Source organism: Dendropsophus ebraccatus, chromosome 4 (assembly GCF_027789765.1).
Source record: "Dendropsophus ebraccatus isolate aDenEbr1 chromosome 4, aDenEbr1.pat, whole genome shotgun sequence".
In the NCBI taxonomy this organism is placed as follows: domain Eukaryota; kingdom Metazoa; phylum Chordata; class Amphibia; order Anura; family Hylidae; genus Dendropsophus; species Dendropsophus ebraccatus.
This window is the reverse complement of record NC_091457.1, coordinates 139,031,549-139,058,598: the sequence shown is the minus strand read 5'-3', so window position 1 is coordinate 139,058,598 and position 27,050 is coordinate 139,031,549. Positions and strand designations below refer to the sequence as shown.

The 27,050-nt window shown below is 44.5% G+C and overlaps 1 protein-coding gene across 2 annotated transcripts; it reads right to left on the bottom strand.

Annotated features, from left to right (window-relative positions):
• Positions 1–272: 272 nt before the first annotated feature.
• LOC138788841 (protein shisa-4-like) lies at positions 273–26,022 on the bottom strand. Of its 2 annotated transcripts, none has more exons than XM_069967178.1 (5): positions 25,855–26,022; positions 21,152–21,314; positions 8,517–8,638; positions 5,417–5,602; positions 273–579 (listed from the first exon to the last, which is right to left on the bottom strand). In XM_069967178.1, exons 1-4 carry the CDS (start codon positions 25,913–25,915, stop codon positions 5,421–5,423), a joined length of 528 nt encoding a protein of 175 aa, XP_069823279.1. In that variant the 5' UTR covers positions 25,916–26,022; the 3' UTR covers positions 273–579; positions 5,417–5,420. The 2 variants fall into 2 exon arrangements, with proteins under 2 accessions (XP_069823279.1, XP_069823280.1); XM_069967179.1 differs by having other exon boundaries at positions 5,459–5,602; positions 25,855–26,018.
• Between the last annotated feature and the right edge of the window lie 1,028 nt (positions 26,023–27,050).

Genomic DNA, 27,050 nt, shown 5'->3' with positions numbered 1-27,050 from the left:
CCCCTCATTTTAGTCAGTACCCATCACTGTCCAATTCCTATGTTATACCCCAGGCCTTTGCAGTTATATGAATATTGCTAATACTATACCTTTTAGTTATTTTGATCCATATATGTGTATTGCTAAGGTGATGTACTTGACATGTAGACTGAAAAAAAAAAAAAAACTCCTGCCATTCGTATAAACATATCCATTAGCCTACTCCATATAATAGTAGACAAAAAACTGCAGTATACTGCACAGAGTATTTTTTTTTTACAGTATAGCCCACAGTGGTATATACTGCTGGTCTATGGGGTGCGATCAGAGTAAATATACCCAGTTTCCCTTATACACTGATGACAATTGGCTTGATGCATTTTCCTATTTTGTTTGAGTCTAAAAAAAAAAGTACAAAAAAAGGTGTAAAAAACAAAACAAAAAAACTGAATGAAAACAGTACAACAATTATAATAGTGGACAGTCCTTGAACCATGTCAGAGATGTAACTTTGTCTATTTGAGATGCAGTAGTATCACTCCTCCACCAGCCTAGATGGATCCACTTATGGTGTTTCTTCAAAGGCCATGTTAACTGCACCTGGAAGAAGAAGACATATTAGCTGTTGTACAAGTAACTGGTGTTTAAAGGGGTTATCCAGCGCTACAAAAACATGGCCACTTTTTCCCCTCTCTTGTCTCCAGTTCAGGTGTGGTTTAAAATTAAGCCCCATTTACTTCAATGGAACCGAGTTTGAAACCCCACCCAATCTGGAGACAAGAGAAGTGGCCATGTTTTTGTAGCGCTGGATAACCCCTTTAAGTTCTGATCACCATCATTCAGGTTCTTAGGCCCCGTTCCCACTGAGGAAAGGTAGCGGAATTCCGCGACGGAATTGTCCGCCGCAGAATGCCGTTAGCCTCCCGCTCATAATGGGAGTCTATGGGAGGCGCGCGCTCCTGCCCTGTCCGCACTGAAGAATGAACATGTTTATTCTTCAGCGCGTACAGAGCAGGAGCGTGCACCTCCCAAAGACTCCCATTATGAGCGGGAGGCTAACGGCATTCCGCAGCGGACAATTCCGTCGCGGAATTCCGCTACCTTTCCTCAGTGGGAACGGGGCCTAAGGGTGAATCCTTCCTTCGTAATATCTCTACACATGGGAGGGATGAACAGTGCAGGTTCTTTGCATACACCACGTCACTTTTCCTTCCAATGTTGACAGTTCATTGTTTAGGCTACCAACCACCACTCTGCTTTAAAAAGGAGAGGTTGGACGGATATATTATATACAAATATGTATAAATATATTATTTACATACACTGTATAATTTATAGTATTTGGATAAATATCAGGAGAAGTAGGAGGCAAACTTGATCAATTAATCCATTTGCAAAAATAATTAAAAAGTAGTACTCCAATGGAACAACTGGTGTCAGAAAGTTATATAGATTTGTAATTTACTTCTATAAAAAAATCTCAAGTCTTCCAGTACTTATCAGCTGCTGTACGTCCTGCAGAAAGTGGTGTATTCTTTCCAGTCTGACACATTGCTCTCTGCTGCCACCTCTGTCAATGTCAGGAACTGTCCAGAGCAGGAGTAAACCTGTACTGCTCTGGACGGTTCCTGTCATGGACAGAGGTGGCAGCAGAGAGCACCGTGTCAGGCTGGAAAGAATACACCACCTCCTGCAGGACATACAGAAGCTGATAAGTACTGGAAGACTTGAGATTTTTCAATAGAAGTACATTACAAATCTATAAAACTTTCTGACACCAGTTGATTTGAAAGAAAATAATTTTTGCCGGAGTTCCTCTATAACTCGATGCGTCCTACATGTATAACTATATTAATATGGGAGTCACCCTTTAAGATAACCACATGCAATTACCTCAACATTTTTATTTCCAAGGTTGTAAAATGACAAGTATAAGGTCAACAAATATATAATTGTCGCCAACAAGAGCTATACAAACACATCAGAAAATATAACTCATGGACATCCCCTTTATAACAAGAAACATATCCTCAAAAGCAGCCTCCACAAAGAATATTTTTACTTAAAAAAAAAAAAATTCATGACCACTAGGTTACATTTTAGCAGTAGAGCCAATGAGGAGTGGCAAATTTATCCTCCATTACATATGAAGGTAAGGTCCACACTTGTACACTGTAAATTATAAGAAGTCACCAAGAAGTATCATGGCTATATAAAAGCCACAGAAGTATATAACCTGCTGATATGTCCCTATAGTGCATGGGGCACTGAGGATGAAGGTACATTTTTTACCTTGATCTTCTGTACCCTTCTTGTGTACTTTGTAGTTAACTTCATATGCTAATGAGGTGGTTTGGTGCACTCGGAGTGGGACACTACCCTTAGTGCATCTATTCACCTCTTAATAAATATTTGGGCTGCGCTCTGCAGTGATGACACTGGCACTCATCACTGCAGCACTGGATGATTATCTATTAGAAGGGGCGGTCCAGCCAGGGGTGGATCGGTAGACTGAAGGTTGTAGTCCCACCCCCAGTGCACCAAACTGGCTCACTAGTATATGAAAAACTACAAAGTACACAAAAATGGTACAGAGGATCAAGGTAAGAAACTTAGCTTCATCCTAGCAATAGAGACACATCAGCAGGTGAGAGACTTCTCACCTGCTGATACTTTCCCTTTAAGTGCCCAGTGGGCTTCCCCAGCACAAGAGCCCAGGTAAGTCCTGCACATCTCCTTTATCTACAGATAGGGTAGATATATGCAAGTGGGAGATGTAATAAAGAGCAGATGAGTTGGACTTAAAACCGTATTAAACAGCTTGATGTTGCGGGGGAAGCGAGATCTCTACTTGTGCATACACATAGGCTTATCACATACTGATCCCACATTAATACGTGCATTCATTGATATTATAATATTATAGTAAACTATGTGGTAAACTAAGCAAGCACAAATATAGCAAGGTACAGTGTGCAGGACACAATACAAGCCCCAATCACCTTTACAGTACATGATAACTATATATTCAACATACATATATATATATATATATATATATATATATATATATATATATATATACATATACACACATATATATATATATATATATATATAAAACATATATTCTTCTCTGTGTATGTCTCTGTGTGTGAGATAGATTATATATATATGTCTATGTTTTTTAACCACGTTTGTATTTTCTGTATATTAACACTTGGTTTGTTTGTCAATATTGTACAGATGCCATGATTAAGAGCCAGGTGGGCTCGAAACGCGTCGGCGATTTTAGAATTTTGGTACAATAAAATTGGAATTTTATATGAGCTGGAGGAATCAAGTTTCTTCATTTGTCTAATTCTTAGGGCCCTATTCCACGGGACGATTATCGTTTGGATAATCGTTAACGATTAACGATCTCAAACGACCGCTATTGCGAAAGACCTGAAAACGTTCACTCATTTCCATGGAACGATAATCGTTACTTATGATCGTAATTGCGATTGTTTCTCTTCGCTATTTATTCGCTATTGCGTTCGTATCTATTGAGAACGACCGAACGATGTCTTATTCAATGCGAACGATTTGCGAACGAGCAACGATAAAAATAGGTCCAGGTCTTATTAAACGATCAACGATTTCTCGTTCGGTCGTTAATCGTTAACTGCATTTCAACCGAACGATTATCGTTCAGATTCGAACGATTTAACGATAATCTGAACGATAATCGTCCCGTGGAATAGGGCCCTTAGACCGGGTAGACTGACAGGATAAGACTAGGGGGGAGATTTATCAAACATGGTGTAAAGGGAAACTGGCTCAGTTGCCCCTAGCAACCAATCAGATTCCACTTTTCACTTTCCAAAGAGTCTGTGAGGAATGAAATGTGGAAGCTGATTGGTTGCTAGGGGCAACTGAGACAATTCTACTTTACACCAGTTTATAGTATCTTAGGCCTCATTGTGGTCATTTACAAAGCCAGAAGTGGATCCAAAACACAGAAAAAATGAAAAATCTGTTTTTTTTTTCTCGGTGTAGCTTCCACTCCTGGTTTTGGTAAATATTCTGACTGAAATGAGGCCCAAATACTGTGTAAGCACAGAACAACGTGCAAGATTTTTAATAGTGGTTCACATACACAAGACTGGTGATATGAGTTAAAGGGAACCTGTCACCCCCCGTGCCGGGGTGACAGGCTTTCGACCCCCCGTTAGAGCCCCCTATACTTACCTAATCCCGCCGGGTCCCGCTTCTGGAGATTGTCGGGTGACGGAGATCTCAGCTGCTGCAGCCCGGCGCGCGCGCTGAGAGATGAGTCCAACGCTTATAGAGAATGACGGAGCACTGGACTCTCCCGTCATTCTCTATGGGTGTTGGACTCATCTCTCAGCGCGCGCGCCGGGCTGCAGCGGCTGAGATCTTCATCACCCGACCATCTCCAGAAGCGGGACCCGGCGGGATTAGGTAAGTATAGGGGGCTCTAACGGGGGGTCGGGAGCCTGTCACCCCGGCACGGGGGGTGACAGGTTCCCTTTAAGCATGGAGATTTACACATGATGATGCCTATATGGAAATGCAGCATGCAGACTACAGAAGCTCACATAACAAACTACACTATATGGACAAAAGTATTAGGCCCCAACTATTTATCACCGAATAACACTTCTCTATCTGGCAATCTGATGGATGATAAATGCCAGGAAAAGGTTCACTGACTGCATTATGCTAGCTGTAAAGTTCGGTGGAGTTGGCCTAGACAGGCAGGCTAAAGGCCCTATTCCACCAACAGATCTGACGACAGATTATCTGCCAAAGATTTGAAGCCAAACCCAGGAGTGGATTTGAAAAGAGGAGAAATCCAGTCTTTCCTTTATGACCTGTTCTCTGTTTATAGTCTGTTCCTGGGTTTGGCTTCAAATCTTTGGCAGATAATCTTTCGTCAGATCTGTTGGTGGACTGTGCAGGGCTGCTTTTTCTCCTCTCCTCACTCTACCGCCTCGACCCCTCCCCTCTCCATAGAGCATAATGGACACAAAAATCCTGCTTCTTCTGAAGTGAGGGGGGAGGCAGGAAAACAGCTTTTTGAGTACAGAAGGAAACTCTTTTGCTTAATAAAACATATTACAGAGTTTCTTAAAATCACTTGTACTACACTTTACACTTTAACAAGAAAAAAGACAGTGAGTCAGTCCCATCTAATATCACTGTGTGACCTCTGAATGAATAGGCATTCCCATAGACACCTACAAAATCTTATATAAAATCTTCCCTAAAACATGGCAGGTGCTATACCTGCAACTGGGGGCCAGCTCCATGTTAATGCCTATAGGTAGTATCTTGTATGTGCAATGTGTATGTGCCCCAATACGTCTGTCCATATAGTGTATATGTGGCCATGCTTGTAGATGCAGCATACTGACTAAAGATTACTTACCACCTTATTTAGTTGGGTAACTGACATAGCCAGCTGCCTCACCTGGATATGGTGGTGGACCCTGTCCAACGTACATAGTTTGGTTCGCCACAGGCATGTATCCTGTGGTAGGTGTTGAATATGGCAACTGCACAAGGGGCTGATGGCGAACCACATTGGTGACTGCCACGCTGCTGGTCACATGGGCTGTAGAAAAAAAAAAACAGAGTTAATACTTTGCAATATAAAAAGGAATAACGTTATTGTTTCCTAAAATTAAACTAAAAAAATTAACTAAAAAAAGTCAGACTAGAAACTTTAGCAATTTATATTTTCATTATGCTGTAAATGTATACCTTGTCCTATGTCAGAGCATGGACTACAAGGCCAGGGAGATGTTACCTTACAGCCTTCCTAGGGGTAGTGAACCTTGGCTCTCCGGCTGTAGCAAAACTACAACTCTTATCATGCCTGAACAGCTTTGGCTCTCCATGTAAGATGGGAGTTGGAGTTTTGCAACAGCCGGAGAGCCAAGATTATCTACCAATAGTCTAGAGCAGGGGTGGGGAACAGCAGCTCCCCTGTGATGCGCGCCGCTCTGGAGGAGGAAGGAGCCGGCATACACAGCATCCTCCGGTGTCTGTGACAGCTGCCGGACACAGGAGGATGCTGTCTATGCCGGCTTCTTCCCCAGCAGAGCGGCGCGTGTCTTCAGTCTCCTGCGGGCCGCGCACGATGACGTCATTTCATCGCGCGCCGCCTGCAGGAGAAAGACCGGCACAGAGGACCTGGGACAGAAGAGGACATGGGCAGCGTGGGAACGGAGGTAAGGTGAGTGGGATGTTTATTTTTTTTATTTGGGGGTTAACTAGGCCACCAGGGACATGCCTGATAGGGGGTTAACTAGGCCACCAGGATCATGACTGATGGGGGTTAACTAGGCCACCAGGGACATGACTGATGGGGGTTAACTAGGCTACCAGGGACATGACTGATGGGGGTTAACTAGGCTACCAGGGACATGACTGATGGGGGTTAATTAGGCCACCAGGGACATGCCTGATGGGGGTTAACTAGGCCACCAGGGACATGCCTGATGGGGGTTAACTAGGCCACCTGGGACATGCCTGATGGGGGTTAACTAGGCCACCTGGGACATGACTGATGGGGGTTAACTAGGCCACCTGGGACATGACTGATGGGGGTTAACTAGGCCTACCAGAGGCATCACTGGGGGGGTTAACTAGGCCACCAGGGACATGACTTGGGGGTTAACTAGACTAGGGATGTCACGATGCCAGAATTTTGAGTTCGATACCGATACCAGCTTTCTTATTTCGATACTCAATACCAATTCGATACTAAATAAAGTTTAAAAAAAAATAAGTAACAATACAAATATAAGCGATATACTTATTTATGTGATTTTTGATAACTTTGTTACATTTTATAGTTCGGACAATTACGCATGCAATGGATGTCAAACATGTATGTTCCTTTTCTTCCACTTTTTTTTTTTTTTTTTAAAAGCAAAAGGGATTATTAGAACCTTTTATTGTGATTTTTTTAATTTTTTAATAACACTTTTTAATTCCCCTCTACCCTGCAGCATAACTCCCTGTGCACAACAGCATACCTCCTTGTGCACTACAACTCCCATCATACCTTCTTATGCACTACAACTCCCATCATAACTTCTTATGCACTACAACTCCCATCATACCTTCTTATGGGGATTTGTAGTGCACACGGAGGTATGCTGGGAGTAGTAGTGCATAAGAAGATATGCTGGGAGTTGTAGTGCATAAGAAGATATGCTGGGAGTTGTAGTGCCCAAGGAGGCATGCTGGGAGTTGTAGTGCCCAAGGAGGCATGCTGGGATGTTGTGTCGGGAGGCTTCTGCTGCACAACTGCAACTCTCAGCATACCTTCTTGTGCACTACAACTCCCAGAATACCCCCTTTGTGCACTACAAATCACCATAAGAAGGTATGCTGGGAGTTGTAGTGGACACTGAGGTATGCTGGGAGTTGTAGTGCACAAGAAGGTATGCCGTGATTTGTTGTATCAGGAGGCTGCTAATGCAAAACTGAAGCTCCCAGCATACCTCCTTGTGCACTACAACCCCCAGCATACCTCTTTATGCACAAAAAGGTATGCTGGGGGTTGTAGTGCACAAGGAGGTATGCTGCTGGGAGTTGTAGTGCGTTAGCAGCCTCCTGACACAACAACTCCCAGCATACCTCCTTGTGCACAACAACTCCCCACAAGAAGGTATGCTGCGAGTTGTTGTGTCACTGTACCCGGGGGAAGGGTGGTGGTGGGGGATCGGGCAGGTGCGGGGGACCATGCTGCACGGGCGGGTGCGGGGGACCATGCTGCTCGGGGCGGGTGCGGAACTGGCAGGTGCTGGATGGTGGGGAACTGCCGGGTGGGAATGGAATAGTTAAATGACTGCCGCCCGAACACGCTCGCGGGCCGCAGTCATTAGCAGTGGGGGCCGCTCCATATGCAGCAGACTCCTGCTGCATATGGAGCGGCTCGGGAAGGGTTAAATGCTGCTGTCAGTTGTGACAGCGGCATTTACCCTGAATAGCCAGCACTAGCGCTCGCTATGTGCCGGCTATTTGAATTTGCCGCCGCCGGGAGCGGAGATCACGTGGGCGGAGGAGGGGACACCAGGGGGCCGGGGGTGGCACACAGAGAACACATCCGGCGCTCAACTAGCCGCTGCCCGTGTTCTCTGCTCTATACTTTATATTAAGCTGCTCTATTATGCAGCTTAACATAAAGTATCGATACCAGGAAATCCTGGTACCGAACCGTTTTTATGTCCGAAATATCGATAGTAGTATCGATATTTCGGTGCATCGTGCATCACTAAACTAGACTACAAGGGGCATCACTGGGGGTTAACTACAATAGCAGGGGAACTAGGGGAACAATACTTTGCCTTGCCCTGGGTACTGCAAACCCACGCTACTAACTGCCGCACACGGTATGCGGCCCTCAAATGATTTTATTAATGCCCGACCGGCCCTCGACATGGAAAAGGTTCCCCACCCCTGGTCTAGAGCTTTACTTTACAACATCGCTTTCTATATCTAGTTTATTTACTTACCCTGTGAACGTCGAGGACAACAGAGGCCGAAGCACATACACAGAGACTTGCAGCAACAGGCGATAACACCAACAACGAGTGATAAGAAGACTACGATGCCGCATCCAACCACAAAGTAAAGGCTATGAAAAAAGAAAAAAATATAAATGTCATGCATATACTAAATGTATCTAGTGTTTATTCTTCTCCATTCCATTTATTTTATAATGTGAAAACTCTAACTCCCAGCATGCCCCCGACAGCCCTCAGCTGGAGAGCAATAGCTAGAGGGGACACGGCTGTAAAGTTTCTGCTCCAGCTCCTTAAAAGCATATAAACATTTGAATATAAAAAAATAAAAAGTATATACCAAAGCTTCAAGCATTCCTTGATATTTCTTCTGTAATTCTTGTGAAAGTTCTATCATTTCTGGAAGTTTTATCAGTTACACGAGACACTGGTGTCATTTGATTTGGAGTCATAAAAAAAGTTAAAGGGAACCTGTCACCCTGTGGCCCCAGGCAGAAACGGACATACCCTGCAATAAAGCTCAATATACTTAGCACATCGGTCCCGGTCCCATCCCGGATCCCGCTGTTGACACGGAGAAATCGATGAATCTTCTTCTTGCGCCCATTATAGTAATGAGTGCCTTGCCGGGTCCGAAGTCCAGCCTTCTCCACGCCTCCGACAGTTAATTGACGCCGATCGTCTTCCTCCTCGTCTTGTGTCTTCTCGCCAGATCCCGCGCAGGCGACATGACGGACGTTCTCGGCGCATGCGCAGTTCACAATTGAAGCCGATCCACAGCTTCACTGTTTACCGCGCATGCGCAGAAGTGACGAGACCTTCGCCATGGCTCCTGCGCAGGAATTCGTGAGAAGACTAAAAACGTCAATCAAGTTCCAGGATGGATGGGTGGCAACGAGAAGAGGACCTCATGAATAAGCTGAACTCATCAGTCAATTCCTATGAACGTTGGACTCATCTCGGCTCATTACCATAATGGGCGCAAGAAGAAGATTCAGCGATTTTTCTGTGTCAACAGTGGGATCCGTGACGGGACCCGGACCGATGTGGTAAGTATAGTAAGTACGTTTGAGAGTGCTTTTTGTAGGCACCCATTCAATAACAATCATGGTTATTAGTTTTGGCACCAAATATGCTCATGAAGGTCTAGGATATCAACTGGTCAGTCACCACCAAATATTTGTTCAATTGGCAGCTATACCTCCCGATCCTGCTATGCACGTGAAAACGTGGCTTGGACTCAGTGGGGGCAAGAGAGATAATTTGCAGCCAAACTCTGTATTTGTTTTTCTGTCCAACATGCCCAACCCTTCTCACCCCTGATATCATATGTCAGAGGAGACTCTTGGGGCCTCCATAAAAGCTAGCCAGGCAGCCAGACATGTCTGTAGTTCAGACAACTTTTCCCTCACTCGTATGGGCAGACAACTTTTCACTCACTCGTATGGGCACCTTAAAGGACAACTCAGCGGGATTGAAAAAAAACAGACACACAAACTTCATACTTACCATTAGAGATGAGCGAACCGGGTTCGAGTTCGAGTCCATCCGAACCCGAACGTTCAGCATTTGATTAGCTGGGGCTGCTGAACTTGGATAAAGCTCTAAGGTTGTCTGGAAAACATGGATACAGCCAATGACTATATCCATGATTTCCACATAGCCTTAGGGCTTTATCCAACTTCAGCAGCCACCGCTAATCAAATGCCGAAAGTTCGGGTTCGGATGGACTCGAGGATGCTCCAGGTTCGCTCATCTCTACTGACCATCCCTCTGGTAACAATTGCCTCTTAAATCTCACGCTGGCTGTGTCCCCTTCAGCTCCAGCCGTGGTCTTCGGAACTCCCTCACTTCCGGGTTCCAGTAAAGTGAATGGGAGAGAAAAGGCTGCCGACGTGCAGGGCTGAGCAAGCTGGAAGCCATGTGACCAGCAGCCTTTTCCTATTCCATTCACTTTACTGGATTACTGGATGGAAGACGCTGAGGAGGAAGAAGACCAGGCCTGCCTCCAGCTCTGACAACAATATGGCGCCCGGGAGAAGAGGAGGTGGTCGACAGTTATTGGGTATGTATGCTTTATTTCACTCCCAGAGGGGGGGGGATACAGATATCTTATTTAACACACATTACAAAATGATATAACTTTGTATTGTGTGTTAAATAAGATAAAAACCTAAATGGCCGGAGTTGTCCTTTACAGTTCATGCTCTGTTCAGGGCAGTGGTGACCTCTCTCTTGACAGGTTTAAATGAAGCACAAAGATGGTCAAGGTTGCAGCCACTATTGCTTTCAACGGGGCATGAACTTGAGGCTCCACCCGTTGAAAACAAAGTGGTTGTGACTGTTCCTTAGCATACTGGGTGCCAAAACTAACAGTAACATGACCATTTCTGGTCAATGGAAACTTAGAAAATAAAAAGTGAATCTCTGGAACAATGACACTACATGGATAATGACACAGCAGTCATTTAAAGAGTACCTGTCATTGGCAAAAAAACTTGACATGTCACAGAGACCTACCACAAAACCAAGAATAGTCCAACAGCACCAAGAGATCCAAATGGATGCATACTGGAGGTCCACAAATGACCAATACAACATAATCCAAAGTCAAATAGCATCCAGATAAAATAATCTTCAAATCTTAAAGTGCCAAGTAGAACAGTACAACATATGACGTTTCGACCTGCATGGAGTCTTAGTCAAGTATATAACTTGACAAAGACCACATGTGGGTCAAGACGTTGTATGTTGTACTTCGCACTTTATAAAGTTTTGAAGATTATTCGATCTAGATGCCGTTGGATCACGTCACAGAGACGTCAAAGGTTTTGATCGTACAACTGATCACGAGAATGAGCTGAGAGAAGCCTGCGCTGTTGCACATTTTTCTCCTCACTCTGTGTCCGTCCGACCTGGTCGGCCTCATAGACTTACATATAGATAGAGAGGAGATTGCGCTGCACGCTGACTTCTCCCAGTTCATTCTCCTGACTGGTCGCGGTCTGAACACTCTAACCCTGACCAAGAAAAAGTTTGGGGCATACAGACATGATGCTATAGCACCTTTTAACACATAACAGTGACCACAAGTTCTCCAAAATTGTTACTTTTAGATAAGAAACTAAAGAAAATGGGGATGTGGAATCTTGGGATTTTTACTTCTTTTTTTTTTAGCCATGAATGTCACTTAACGTGGTACTCTTTATTATTAGCTAGTTGAGGTTTCCAAAGAGTGTGATCATAATTTCCTATGAATTTAATTTTTAAAAATCTGCTTTACTTGCTGAATAAATTTAGGTCAGGCAACTTATCTACTATTCTTGTGAAATTTAAAGTGTACCTGTCACTTAAAAAAAAACAACAAAAAAAAAAACTTTTGACATGTGAAAAGTTTTGATCAGTCTGGGTGTTCAGATCTCCACTGTTCGCCAGAATTAAGCAGGAGAAGTGCTTGGCTAAGCACTTCTCTCCCTGTTTTGTTGCTTGCATTCTGTAGTAAGTCTATGGAGCTGTTCTTGTGCAGCAAGGCAAGGAGAGAAGCACGTAGCCAAGCACTTCTCCCACCTTGTTCTCATGATCCCCATCAAAACTTTACATACATCTCAATAGTTTTTTTTGAAGGGACGGGAACATTTTAAGGTAACTCAAACCTAGATAGCTAAATATTGACTATGTTCTGTCCACTTTCAGAATTTTAATTTTGTGCAATTGAAATGTGTTGCTGCACTGCTTAGACTCACTATATGAATACATACGGTCTGATAATGGACTCAATGTAGTCTTTTAAACTCAGTGTACCCATGGTCAATACGCTGCATAATATGTTGGATCCCATTTTCCAAAAGATGGTGACCTATACCCGGAACTTACAGGGCAAAGAATGGTAAAATATATCCTAAAACTGACTCAACCATAACAAGGCTGTTAGGCTAATTTGATATTAAAATTAGATTCATAAGTGGTTACAATTAGAGTTTACCATAGTATATAAGACGGAGAAAATACATCCTTGTAGCAGAATGTATTAGAGCCCAGGTGTCAAACTCAGGCCCTCTAGCAGTAAATATAGTATAGTATAGTAGTATAGTAAAAAAAAAAGCCAATTACACGACTCTTTATACTGTATATATTGCTACACGTATATATCGCTAGCGATGTCCCTGCTGCCCTTGCGCTAAAACTGTAATAACAAAGTTCATACACTCCCCAATGTCTTCCTGTCTTCTCCACGCTCCCTGCAGAAGTCGGTACAACTGCAGAGGTGGTCTCTGAAATGAGAGGTTGCTCAGCCAATCACTGGCTGTTGTAGTCCCGTCCTGGCCAGTGATTTTCTAAGCAGTCTGTCACTTCAGAGATCAGCTCTGCAATTGCACAGACTTCTGCAGGGAGCGGGGGAGAAGACAGAGAGGAAGACACTGGGGAACATGGACAGGTAATGTATGAAGGTTACTATTTTCTTTACACATTTATCAGCCGTTGGCGTAGCGATGAGATCCCATTGGCCAATGATTTTAGGTTAGGACCAATAGACACGATCAGACAAAGATGGTTGTCATCGGCTAATCATTGTCTTTATTACACAGAGCAATAATCTGCTGAAACAGCCTGATTTTGCAAATTATCATGCTGTGTAATAGTACCCTTTTTTAAAGGGTTTTCTTGTAAGAAAAATGCAATGCATTGTGAAACTAAGATCTCAGATCAGTCTGCACCCTGTAAGGGAATCTGTCCATCTGGTAGATAACAGTCTAGCAGCGTTAGTACAGAAGATACTCTAGTAAATGTGAGGTTACAGCAGAAAAAGAAAAAGATTACAATCAGGAACAGAGAACTAAACAAAAAGTAGAATGAGACACTAGGAACAAGTGGTTGAGTGTTTCAGAAAGAAGCGTACAAAGAGCCAATAAGCTGCATAAAAGGGGCCAACCAAGAATGGATTTAAAGGGAACCTGTTATCACTGTCATGCTACCTGAACTACTAGTCAGCTTCTGTCTATCCTGAAGACCTTGAGTGATAGATCTCTCCCTAGAACCAAACAAAGAGACACGACTGATGGGGCACGAAGACGCCAATGCAAATCATCCCAGTGACTTGTGGTTTGGGCAGCATGAAAGTTATAACAGGTTCCCTTTAAGCAATGTTTGTTCAGTAAATGAGAAAGCAAGGGAACAAACTGACAATAATAATGCTCTAGGTGCAAAACCTAAGGACTATTACATCTACTGGGAGTAGACAGGGTTACATATATACCACGGTCCAAGACAGAGTTCTACGTAAAATAATCAACCGAAAACAAGAGGGAAGAATACATAAATCTAGACTTAACCAAAGGGAAAGGATGTGATACAACTCTACAAAGCTGCGGCCTTGGAAAGGGATAATCGGGAGGGGAAGGGGCATGAATAATAAATAAATACCTATGTGGAGCCCTCACTGTTCTTTAGCCATTGGTGCAGTTAGTTTTCAACTACTTCTTAGACCCCTTGACAATTAATGCGCTGAAACAGTATTCACAGTCTATGGGGCAGTCACTACTGCTTGGTTGTCACCAGCCCCAACAGCTAGTGAATGGGGGCAGCTCCACAATGGATAATGGCAGATATTTTTAGGAGAGACTACATGTCCTCTTTAAAGCTGCCTAAGCTATTTATAAGCTAACTCATCGGCTAGTCACCCCAAACATAAGATGGCAGATGGCAGTCTACAGTGCAGTATAGCACCCTGAAGATACTGGAGTACTCACCTGATCCCCTATCACTGTTCTATTGCTCACCAGGTTTCCACTGATCTCTACTTACTGCTCTCCACCTTGACACAAGGAAACTTTTGCTCAGCCAATCACTTTTTTACATTTCTTTAATCCACCCTGACCCAATAAAGGGGTTGTCCAATGATAAAAAGAAAAAAGTCAAATATGGCTGAAGGTGGTGTAAAAATAAAAAAGAAGCCTTACTTGCCTACCCCGATCCCCCTGCAGCTTCCATTTTAATATTCTCTGATTCTTTCTGGTATGCCCCCCACCCCTGCAGGAATTGCAAAAGTGAGGACAGTTTCCCTTTACAGGGAATGTGTCACCTACATTTTTTTTAACTAATCCGAGATACTAACACATGTTCTTTTATTTTAATTTGTTTCTATTTTCTGCCTTTTTTTAATCTCACTTTTTGTACATTGCTATGGGGGGCTGCCATATTGCCTGGGCTGTTCTTAACAATATTTAGTGACATGCTTTACAGCAAGACTCTTGGACATAGATGACAATAGACAGACTTTGCCCCCTTGAATGTAAAACATCAGTGAATGTGCTCTGTGACCTTTGAAAAGGTTGTACCACGGGGAGATACTATTGTCTTGTATTGATGCTATTTATCTATTGGTGTCACATGAAATGCTAAACAGATCACTTTACAGCAGCCTTCTCTTATCAACACAGACAGAACAGGAAGTCTCAGCTTATTTTTGACCCCAGTGGTGAGAATGAAAACTGCAAGATCTTAGGATTATTTTATAATATAGATAGAAAAATAGAAAATAAAAAAAAATGCCACAAAAAAAAAAATCTTAAATATGTTTGATGGTGCGTTTACACGGAACGATTATTGTGCAAATTTGCGCGACAACGATCAAATTCGAACGTACGTGTAAACGCAGCGAACAATCAAACGACGAACGAGAAATCGTTCATTTTGATCTTTCAACATGTTATCAAATAGTCGTTTGCAAAAAATTTGCGGATCGTTCCGTGTAAACAATCGTCGCGCGATAGTCCGGCCGCCCGCCCCCGCCCCCGCCCCCCCCCGCTCATCCGCAGCCCTCGGCTTCATCGCCGCCCGTACCCCCCCCCCCCCCGCCGCTCTGATCGTGCCGCCCCCCCCCCCCGCTCCGATCGCCACCCCTCCGATCGCCACCCCCCCCCGCCGCCGCTCCAATCGCCCCCCCCGCGAGCATACGCTACCTGCTCCGCGTAGCAGGTCTACAAAATCCGACTCCCCTCTTCAGTGCATTGATTGGCTGAAGACCCGGCTCCCCTCTTCAGCCAATTATTGCTTCCCTTGCATTGATTGGCAGAAGAGGGGAGCCGGGAATTTCAAACGGCTCCTCTTTAGCCAATCAGTGCTGAAGAGGAGCACTGATTGGTTGAAGAGGAGCCGTTTGAAATTCCCGGCTCACCACTTCAGCCAATCAATGCACTGAAGAGGGGAGTCGGGGATTTCGAAGACCTGCTACGTGGAGCAGGTAACGTAAGCTCGCGTGCGGGGCAGCGGGGGGGTGGCAATTGGAGCGGTGGCGCTGATCAGGGCGGCGGGGGTGGCGATCGGGGCGCCGGGGGTGGCGATCAGAGCTGCGACGGGGTTTGCGATCGGGGGCTGCGGTTGACCGTGGGGCCGGGCTGCGGATGAGCGGGGGGCCGGGCTGCGGGATCGGAAAACGATCGCAAACCGATTTTTCCGTACGATATATCGTACCGTCTAAACGCTGATCGTTATGAAAAAAAAAAATCAGTACTCCGACATTGTTAATCGTACGATCGGGCCAATTATCGTTTGTGTACACACCTTTACACAAAACATTAATTAAACAATAAGTCATTTTCTGATGAAATTCCCTATCCATACCCTTAGGATAGTAAAGGAAGTTAGTGACCTTGTAGCAATATGTAGAAAAGGCATGGAGTACTTACAGTGGGGAAAAAAAGTATTTAGTCAGTCACCAATAGTGCAAGTTCTCCCACTTAAAAAGATGAGAGGCGTCTGTAATTTACAACATAGGTAGACCTCAACTATGAGAGACAAAATGAGAAAACAAATCCTGAAAATCACATTATCTGATTTTGTAAGAATTTATTTGCAAATTATGGTGGAAAATAAGTATTTGGTCACCTACAAACAATCAAGATTTCTGGCTGTCACAGACCTGTAACTTCTTTAAGAGTCTCCTCTTTCCTCCACTCATTACCTGTAGTAATGGCACCTGTTTAAACTTGTTATCAGTATAAAAAGACACCTGTGCACACCCTCAAACAGTCAAGACTCCAAACTCCACTATGGTGAAGACCAAAGAGCTGTCAAAGGACACCAGAAACAAAATTGTAGCCCTACACCAGGCTGGAAAGACTATATCTGCAATAGGCAACCAGCTTGGAGCGAAGAAATCAACTGTGGGAGAAATAATTAGAAAATGGAAGACATACAAGACCACTGATAATCTCCCTTGATCTGGGGCTCCACGCAAAATTTCACCCCGTGGGGTCAAAATGATCACAAGAACGGTGAGCAAAAATCCGAGAACCACCTGGGGGGACCTAGTGAATGAACTGCAGAGAGCTGGGACCAATGTAACAAAGCCTACCATCAGTAACACACTACGCCGCCAGGGACTCAGATCCAGCAGTGCCAGACGTGTCCCACTGCTTAAGCCAGCACATGTCCGGGCCCATCTGAAGTTTGCTAGAGAGCATTTGGATGATCCAGAAGAGTAATGGGAGAATGTCCTATGGTCTGATGAAACCAAAGTGGAACTGTTTGGTAGAAACACAACTTGTCGTGTTTGGAGGAAAAAGAATACTGAGTTGCATCCATCAAACACCATACCTACTGTAAAGCATGGGAATGGAAACATCATGCTTTGGGGCTGTTTCTCTGCAAAGGGGCCAGGACAACTGATCCGGGTACATGAAAGAATGAATGGGGCCATGTATCGTGAGATTTTGAGTGCAAACCTCCTTCCATCAGCAAGGGCATTGAAGATGAAACGTGGCTGGGTCTTTCAACATGACAATGATCCAAAGCACACCGCCAGGGCAACGAAGGAGTGGGCTTTGTAAGAAGCATTTCAAGGTCCTGGAGTGGCCTAGCCAGTCTCCAGATCTCAACCCTATAGAAAACCTTTGGAGGGAGTTGAAAGTCCTTGTTGCCAAGCGAAAGCCCCAAAACATCACTGCTCTAGAGGAGATCTGCATGGAGGAATGGGCCAACATACCAACAACAGTGTGTGCCAACCTTGTGAAAACTTACAGAACACGTTTGACCTCTGTCATTGCCAACAAAGGATATATAACAAAGTATTGAGATGAAATTTTGTTACTGACCAAATACCTATTTTCCACCATAATTTGCAAATAAATTCTTACAAAATCAGACAATGTGATTTTCTGGATTTGTTTTCTCATTTTGTATTCCATAGTTGAGGTCTACATATGGTGTCAATTACAGACGCCTCTCATCTTTTTAAGTGGTGGAACTTGCACGATTGGTGACTGACTAAATCCTTTTTTTCCCCACTGTAGACTGTAACTGCATTACTGGCACCAAGTTATGTGACCATTTTTAAGTATTAACAACAAAAAAGTTCACAATGAAATAAAATAGGCACAAACAGCAAAAGAAATATAGCAGTGAAAGAGGCGCGGACATCATCAAACATTTTGATCAGTCAGGGTCTGGTGCTTAGTCCCTGGTACTAGTGGGGAGCAGTGTACACTAAGTACACCCAGTCCCCTCTACAGGCTTCAAGAGAAAGTCTATGGCAGGGCCGTTTCTAGGCCCGACAGTACCCGGCCCGCACCCCCTGCATCATCAGGGCTTGCCCGGGGATCTAGAATCTAAGTTCCAGATCCCCTGGCAAACCTTTAGCTGTGCTTACGCCTTTAAGACACATGCACTGCTAAAGGGAATAGCGGGGAACAGCAGGGGCACAGACATAGAGGCTTCCTGTGCAGGCGGCCTCTGTATTACAGGCTAGCTGCCTGCACCGGAAGCCAGAAGAGGAGGACTCACCAAGAAGAGGAGCAGTGAAGAGCAGGGTGAGTTGCTGATGGGGGTTTATGAGGAGGGGGTGGGGGGAATCCTGCCCAGAGGGAGCCCGATATGTCCAGATAATCCCACGCCCCCCGCTGTGATAAGCCCGGCACCCACGATGATAAGTCCCGCCCCCGGCGTCACAGGTCACCCAGCATCCTGTATGTCAGTATAATGGCGGTCACCCAGCATCCTGTATGTCAGTATAATGGAGGTGACCCAGCTTTTTCAGCATCCTGTATGTGTCAGTATAATGGAGGTGACCCAGCTTTCCCAGCATCCTGTATGTCAGTGTATAATGGAGGTCACACAGCGTTCCCAGTATCCTATATGTCAGTGTAATGGAGGTCACACAGCTTTCTCAGCATCCTGTATGTCAGTGTATAATGAAGGTCTCACAGCTTTCCCAGCATCCTGTATGTCAGTGTATAATGGAGGTCTCACAGCTTTCCCAGCATCCTGTATGTCAGTGTATAATGGAGGTCTCCCAGCTTTCCCAGCATCCTGTATGTCAGTGTATAATGGAGGTCTCCCAGCTTTCCCAGCATCCTGTATGTCAGTGTATAATGGAGGTCTCCCAGCTTTCCCAGCATCCTGTATGTCAGTGTATAATGGAGGTCTCCCAGCTTTCCCAGCATCCTGTATGGCAGTGTAATGGAGGTCACACAGCCTTCCCAGCATCCTGTATGTCAGTGTAATGGAGGTCTCCCAGCTTTCCCAGCATCCTGTATGTCAGTGTATAATGCTTTACTGTATTAAGAAGCAGAATTCTTCAGTTTGGGACCTTATAGATGGGAAAGGGAAATGAAGTTGCTGGATAAGTGCGGAGCCTGAGATGTTTGTCTGATCGCTTTTATCAAGATTTGCCCTGTTGCCAAAATGACCTAGAAACTGCCTTGGTCTATGGGCTAGTCTCCTGTCTTCTGTACAGAATGGGAGAAAAACAGCGTCCAGCCATGTGCTTCTCTCCGCTCATTCAAACAATCATTGGGGCGTCTGAACACCCAGACCAATCAAAGCTTTTGACGTGACAGATACACTTGAAGGTACTCATCTGAGAACTGAGCACAAAAGCGGGACCCAAAATGAGCAAACTTCTGTTTTCTGACTGTATGACCAAAGACCATATGACTAAACCTCAGCAATCTGCTGTAAAACCATGTGCGGTTCTACCATGTGGTTCTCTGCCACGTGTCACAAACACAATCAAGCATGGGAGGCCTCAGTCAGGAGTTTTACATAAGCCCTAGGAAGTGTGAGCCTCTGCTGTGATAGGATACCAATGTATTTCTATGTGGTAATAGTAGCAGGGAATCAACCATACTTTCCAGATACATCTAGATGAGAAGAGAATTTCCAAGGGTGTCTGAGCTCTGTGCACAAGTTAAAAAACCTCAATTCAATGACTCACTACTGGAGTTGAGCGAACCTCGAGCATGCTCGAGTCCATCCGAACCCGAACGTTCGGCATTTGATTAGTGGGGGCTGCTGAAGTTGGATAAAGCTCTTAGGTTGTCTGGAAAACATGGATACAGCCAATGACTATATCCATGTTTTCAACATAGCCTTAAGGGCTTTATCCACTGACATGGGCTTAGGGCTTTAATACTGACATGCGCCTAAAGTGTATACAGCTTATCTATGACGTTCGGCAGATGACTGTTTGACTGGTGACTACCTAATGTGTATGGTCACCTTGATGTATGGGAAAGAGGTTAGTCCGCCTTAATACCTACTAAACATTGCTTGAAACTATAGACGTTTCCCAATACTTTTCCTGCTGCTTCATAAACAAATCCAGGTCTGACCAGTTTAAGACTTTGGCAGATCCACCAGCTGGGCGTGCCCCTTATTGATGATACTGGCACATACTGTACTGGGAAAGACAATGGGGCCCTGCTGGTACATTGTGCCAGTATTAATATAATCTCCACCACTGTTTGTTTACAATATTAGGCTGGGTTCACACACAGTATATTTCAGGCAGTATTTGGTCCTCATAGCAACCAAAACCAGGAGTGGATTAAAAACACAGAAAGGCTATGTTCACACAATGTTGTAATTGAGTGGATGGCCGCCATATAATGGTAAATAACTGCCATTATTTCAATACAATGGCCGTTGTTTTAAGATAACAGCAAATATTTGCCATTAAATGGCGGCCATCCACTCAATTACAACATTATGTGAACAGAGCCTTTCTGTGCTTTTAATCCACTCCTGGTTTTGGTTGCTATGAGGACCCGACATAAGGACCAAATACTGCCTGAAACATACTATGTGTGAACCCAGCCTAAAAGCTTAGGAAATATATGACTATACATTGTTAACGTTGAGGGATAATGTGATGTCAATGGCCTAAAACTGGAATAGTATTTTATGGATCTGTAACACTTACTTGTTTAGCCGAAAAGGAAGAAATTTGCAAAGGCACTCACCATTTTGTGTTTCAAACTTTATTGTAGTGTGAGCATCAGTTTGCAGGCAGCGAGGATGCCAAACACTTTCAGCAGACAGCTGTTCACATTCTACGCGTCAAACTGATGAAGCAAAGAATGCGAAACAGCTGTCTGCTCTGTTCACATAATTTGGAGTCCTCGCCGCCTGCAAACTGATGTTCACACAACAATAAAGTTTGAAACACAAAATGGTGAGTGCCTTTACAAATTTCTTCCTTTTCGGTTATGTATGAATACGATTTCAGCAAGTGAGCACCACCAGTGCAAATACGGATTTATAAGTGTAATACTCCAACCATCCTCTATACTATTCCTGCCTGATGGAGGTAGTAGTGCCGGTATCTGTATCTCACCAAAGACACTTACTTGTTTAGAATACACATGAACTGGGACTGGTCCAGCTGTGTGCCCGGTATAATGCTACAATAACGCTCAGTGCAAGTTCCTGCGCAGAACGATAAAACGCATGTCTGTCCCCGATGTGGAGTAAAGTCAGATCCGACGTAGGGCGAACAATCGTCACCGAACACTGAAGAAGAGAACAAAGAAATAAAGTCAATAAAACCCACAAACTACTTTTACTTCTGCATTTAACATCGATATGGTGCCAAGGACCAGATAGTGTTGTTTCAGTTCCCGGCCTACTTCCTTTGGAAAATCTTCCGCTATGACAGATGTGAGGTGATGAAACGGAAAAAATGCCTGTCCAGACACCCAAAGAGGATCACATCTGGATTTATTTCAATGGATCCAGATCAAAGGTGCCAAACAAGTTTGACACCCATAATCTAGATCAGGGATGGGGAAACTTTGGCTCTCCAGCTGTTCCCAGGATGGGAATTGTAGTTTTGCAACAGCTGGAGGCAGGGCCGCTCCCAGGCTTTTTGCTGCCTGAGGCAAACCTTGGCTACAGCTGCCCCCCGCTCCGTGCCGCACCGCACCACAAACACCCCCCCCCCCCCGCCGCACCGCAACCATAACCCCCCACCGCAAACAACCCCCCCAGTCCGCACCCCTGGAACTTAGCACAATGCATGGCAACACTCCAGCTCCCTGGTGACAAGAGCTGTGTAGCGTCGCGCCAGACAGCTGTGGCGCACGCAAGCAGCCAACCAGGGAAAATGCTGCCTGGTGACTTCTGACAGGGAACCCGGCAGTGGTGAGGCCGTGACTGCTGCTGTCATTTTAGCTAAGTTAAACTTAACTAAAATGACAGCGGTGAAGATCTTGCCGCCCCCTGCAGGGGCGCAGAATCTGCCGCCTGAGGCGGAATACTCATTCCGCCTCATGGCAGAAGCGGCCCTGGCGGGAAGGCCGAAGGTTCCCCATCCCTGATCTAGATTATGAGGTCAGAAGATTGGCAGCCAAACAGAAGAGAGGTGAACTTCCTTCTACATTACTCAATATGGGATGTATTGACCTTCTTCCCCCTGAGAGTCATCATCACACGTAAAAGTTATTTTCATCCCCACATATCGCAATCTGAGGTAAATTTTTTGATTTTACCAAATTTAAAATCTGCGATTGCTACTCTGCGATAAATCGCGGTTTGCCCCCCCAGCACCGCCACTTCCAGACTTTACACTGGTTCACGTTGCTATGACAACAAGCTGTAACCTCTGAGGTGTAAACAGAGATGCAGTAACATCCCATATGCAGATAATAGGCCGCAGGCTACAATAACATTAGTCATCCGAATATTCTCAGTTTCTACCCTGCAAAGTTAATAGTGTGTCCCGATAAGTGTGATCACACGTTAGCGCTCCTTTTTCACGCCTGTGGATGGTGTGTTGGAGTCACAAGTGGGATATACATTATACAGACTGCAGAGGTTTGCAGCCATACAAGAGAAATAACAAATGGCTGGGTCTGAACAGGAGGACAGGCGTTTTTCTTTTCAGCCAAACAAAAACAAACACTGCTAGATAAAAGTCAGCTGAACCTACTGTGAATTAGGTGGCCCCCTGTTGATAAATGAGTTGGGGGCAGTCCTGACCCTCCCCCCAAAATGTTAAAGGAAAAAAAACAAAACAAACAACATGTTAGGTTTCAACTTGCCTGATCTTTCGTGTCTGCAGGAGATAGGGTATGTGCACACTGTGGAATATGCGCAGAACTTTCAAGCAGACTCCACTTAAAGTTCTGCCTGTCCCATAGATTTAATGATAAATCTAGCGGATCACAGTACAGTAAATGTGGGTATGTCTTCTGCACAGATTTGCTGCACAATTTCCCCCATTGAACTGAACAGAAAAAAAAAAAACAGTCTGCAGGCAAATCCTATTGTTATATATTTGGCAGCGGATTACTTGTAGATCCACAGAAAAATCTGCAAATCCAGATGAGTATTTCTAATAAAATGACACACTACAGTGTGCTTACCAATCCCCCAGGAGCAATGCTTCCCTGGTGCCCTGCTATTATCTGTAGACACAGCCCCCAGTGGTGATTAAGGAAGCAATGCTGCCACAATGGCAAGGGAGGAGAGTAGAGCGAGTATATGTCCTTTGGATGCTGGTCAAAATTGATGCTTTAATTTTTTTAGCAGCACCCCAAGAATGACAGCTACAGTGCCCCCTACAGGTCCCCATATTGCACTGCCAGTCATGATGCTCCTTCTCTTCCTTTACTTGCTGTCATGATGCTATTGATGACTAGTGTTAGTCCCTGCAAATCTACACCTGAGCAGTGACATCTGCTGATCTCTGCTGCCATCACTGAACTAGAAATATATTTTTAGGAAATTCAGTCTTTTTCTAGATCTTTGTTCTGCGATACATTGCAGATTTATTAAATAAAAAAGCTATGATGATCTGTTAGGCCATATTAACATTTTGTCGTTTTTGCTGCCCGTTGCAGGTATGCACTGCGATACCAGCAAACAGATATATTGACATACAGCGAAGTGGGACACTAGAGATTAAAGGGGTAGTCTGTGGAGAGAATCTTTTTACATTAGATTAGATAGATAGATAGATAGATAGATAGATAGATAGGAGATAGATAGATAGATAGAGATAGGAAATGGATATCTAGCAGCTCATCCCATATCTTGGATTGTACATGTATGATCACAACCAGCTCACCCCTTTGAGGCTATGTTCAGACTGTGTATGTTTCTGCATGTAGTTTTGAGGTTGATGCGTTCGCTTGAAAGTATACGATATACGGCCGCACAATGCACACTACGTATGAGCTTACGGCCGGATAGTATACGGCGCTGTGAAAAATGAACAAGACCATTGTTTGAGGACGGAAATGTTGAAACTCACGGCCGTGGATTCCCAAGCGGTCCCGTACGAAGTACTTATTGCAGACAAATTGAACTTGATTTTTCGATCCAAAAGGTTCTGTGAGTTTTATTGGGCTGGGCGAAGATTTCCAAGTAAATGACCTGTTTCAGATCACTTCGAAACAATCTAGGGAAGCATAACTGTACTACGGGCGTATGTTCGCGGTTTGTACGCATCCGACGCATGTCGATTTTTCCCACTCCCGTAGTTTCAGCCGCACATGTACGGCGGCGTACGAAATGCGCAGTGTGAACATAGCCTTAATGTCTAAAAACATATTACCTATACCACTATTATTTTTAGGCAAAGATAATCTGGTTAAAAGGGTTCTCCAGAATTAAGAAAAAAAAACATAGTTGCTTTCTTCCAAAACAGCGCCACCCCTGCTCTTAGGTTGTGTGTGGTATCACAGCTTGGCGCTATTCACTTCAGTCGAATACCACACACAAACTGAGGACAAGAGTGGTGCTGTCTGTGGAAGAAGGCAGCTATATTTTTCTAATCTTAAGCACTTTAAATTTTTTTGTGGTTCTATATGTGAAATGTACAGAAGCTTCTTACACTGCTCTTTATCCTTATTCACTATGAGTAATGTAGAAGAATATTCCCTTTATTATTCAGAAAGCCTTGTCACCTGCTGAGGTTCCCTATGGGTAAGGTTGGTTGGGGGCCCACTCAGACTCACTCGCCCCCCCCCTAGGCTGAACCCCTAGCTACGCCCCTGTGTTACAGGAACCAATAATCAGTGGTGATGAGAGGGGGGTAAGAACGGCAGGGGATTGGGGTAGGTAAGCATCACTTCTTTTTTTAATATACAATATAATGTATCCCCAGCAAAATATCAACATTTTCTAACCCCAGACAACCCCTTTAAGGCCCCGTTCCCACTGAGCAAAGCTAGCGGAATTCCGCAACAGAATTGTCCGCCGCGGAATGCCGTTAGCCTCCCGCTCATAATGGGAGTCTATGGGAGGCGCGCGCTGCTGCTCTGTACGCGCTGAAGAATGAACATGTTCATTCTTCAGCGCGGACAGGGCAGGAGTGCGCGCCTCCCATAGACTCCCATTATGAGCGGGAGGCTAACGGCATTCCGCGGCGGACAATTCCGTTGCGGAATTCCGCTACCTTTGCTCAGTGGAACGGGGCCTAATGTTCCAAAAGCTGTCAGCCAGAGACTAGGCTTCATTTCCTGAAGGTATACTCTATTTTGCAGGTCACAAAAGCATAGTCTGCTGCAAAAAAATAAATAAATCAAAAACAACAACAAAAAATATTTACTAGTAGACAATGTTCAGTCTATTAGACTCAATGAGCCCACTATGGTATAAGCATATCTTTTTGCCTGTATCCCGGTATATACTGGCAGACAGCAATATGTGAATGAGGCCTTAGGCATTTTCAAAAACCAGAAAAGGGGGCATGGTTAAAGGGGGTCATGACCCATGAGAACCAACACATTTATTACAGACACAAACTTAAATCTGGGCATAGACAAATGTATACTGTAAGGATAAGTGTGAAACACACCAAGCGAGTCATGCCAACTTTGTGTCGCCCGCATTGTTCAGTAAATTCATGCCCCCCCCCCAGTAATCCTCCACCAACATATACACCATATCATAAGGACAGACACTTACAGACATGCACTTTTGCAGCTGCATTACTTTTCTATATGGAGTCCTGTCTGATCATGTCCCCTGCCACATGTTCTCCTAACAGTTGATAAACTTGCACAGAACCCATAGAGACTGCCCAGCCTGGCACAGTAGTACCCACCTAGTGGCATGGCCATCAGGCACAGAGCAGCTAGCAGCATGGTCCCTCCTGGTTTATACATGATGAGTGTGGTAAGGGTCAGCAAAACAGGATCTCCTCTGTGTCTTCTGCTGTTTCCTCCAACCTTTACTGCTTGCTCTGTCTCCTGTAGCTGAGGCAGGGGGAGGAGATGGGATGGGGATGGGGAGGGGAGCTGACTCTATTAACCACTAGCCTGCTGGGCTGTTCTGAATAGTCACATTGGCAGATAAAATGAGATTTTTTTAGTACAAGTGAATTCTTTCCAATGTAAAGGAAGTCACTGCTTATAAATAAATTATAATATGTATTGTCCCCTGACTCCCACATAGGATGGGCACCCAATTCCCATTGCCCTGTCCCTTAGGTGCTGTAAGGGATGCAATGACTAGTGACATCACATAATGAAGTGACATCATATTGCATCATCACATGAAGTTGCACAAACCTGCCAGTATAAACAAGCATTAGTTATAAGAAAGTGGGTGGAGCTTTGCAGGAAGGGCGTGACCTTCCATGGCCCTAAACATTTTCTATGAATGTCCCATTACACTGGGCGACCAAGCTGATATCGCTCCGCGTAATGTGGCTAGCTATTAGTTGATGAACGAACAAAAGCTCACTCAGTGTTCAGACCCGTGCCGATCGGGATCAGTACAGGAGTGAACACTCAGAACCAGACTGATCAAACTTTTGACATGTCTCTATGACACCAATAGACCCAGTGTGGACTCGTTCAGTAGTTTTTCAGGACTATATATTACGTCTGCATTCGTCTTCCGCAGTCTGCCAAAAATCTGTCCATAGTGCACCCGTAATCCTTTTTTTTTTTTTTTTTTTTTTTAATGCATCCGCAAAAATAGGAAGGCGATAGTTAAATTAAGGTGATCCGTATTTTTTTGCTGACATAAAATTTACAGATCCGCAAAAATTACGGACGCTCCCATAGACGTCCACGGATCCAGTAAAACTACAGACAGTGTGACTAGTCCAACAGAAATCAGTGTGCCCTAAATATGTCCGTAATTGCAGATCTGTAATTATGAATAAAGTTACGGAAGGAGTGAATAAAGACCATATTACACGGAACGATTATCGTCCGTATTTGGCCTATATCGGTCGTTACAGCCGATACTCGTCCCGTGTAATAGAAGGCAATGAACGATGTTGGCTGATCT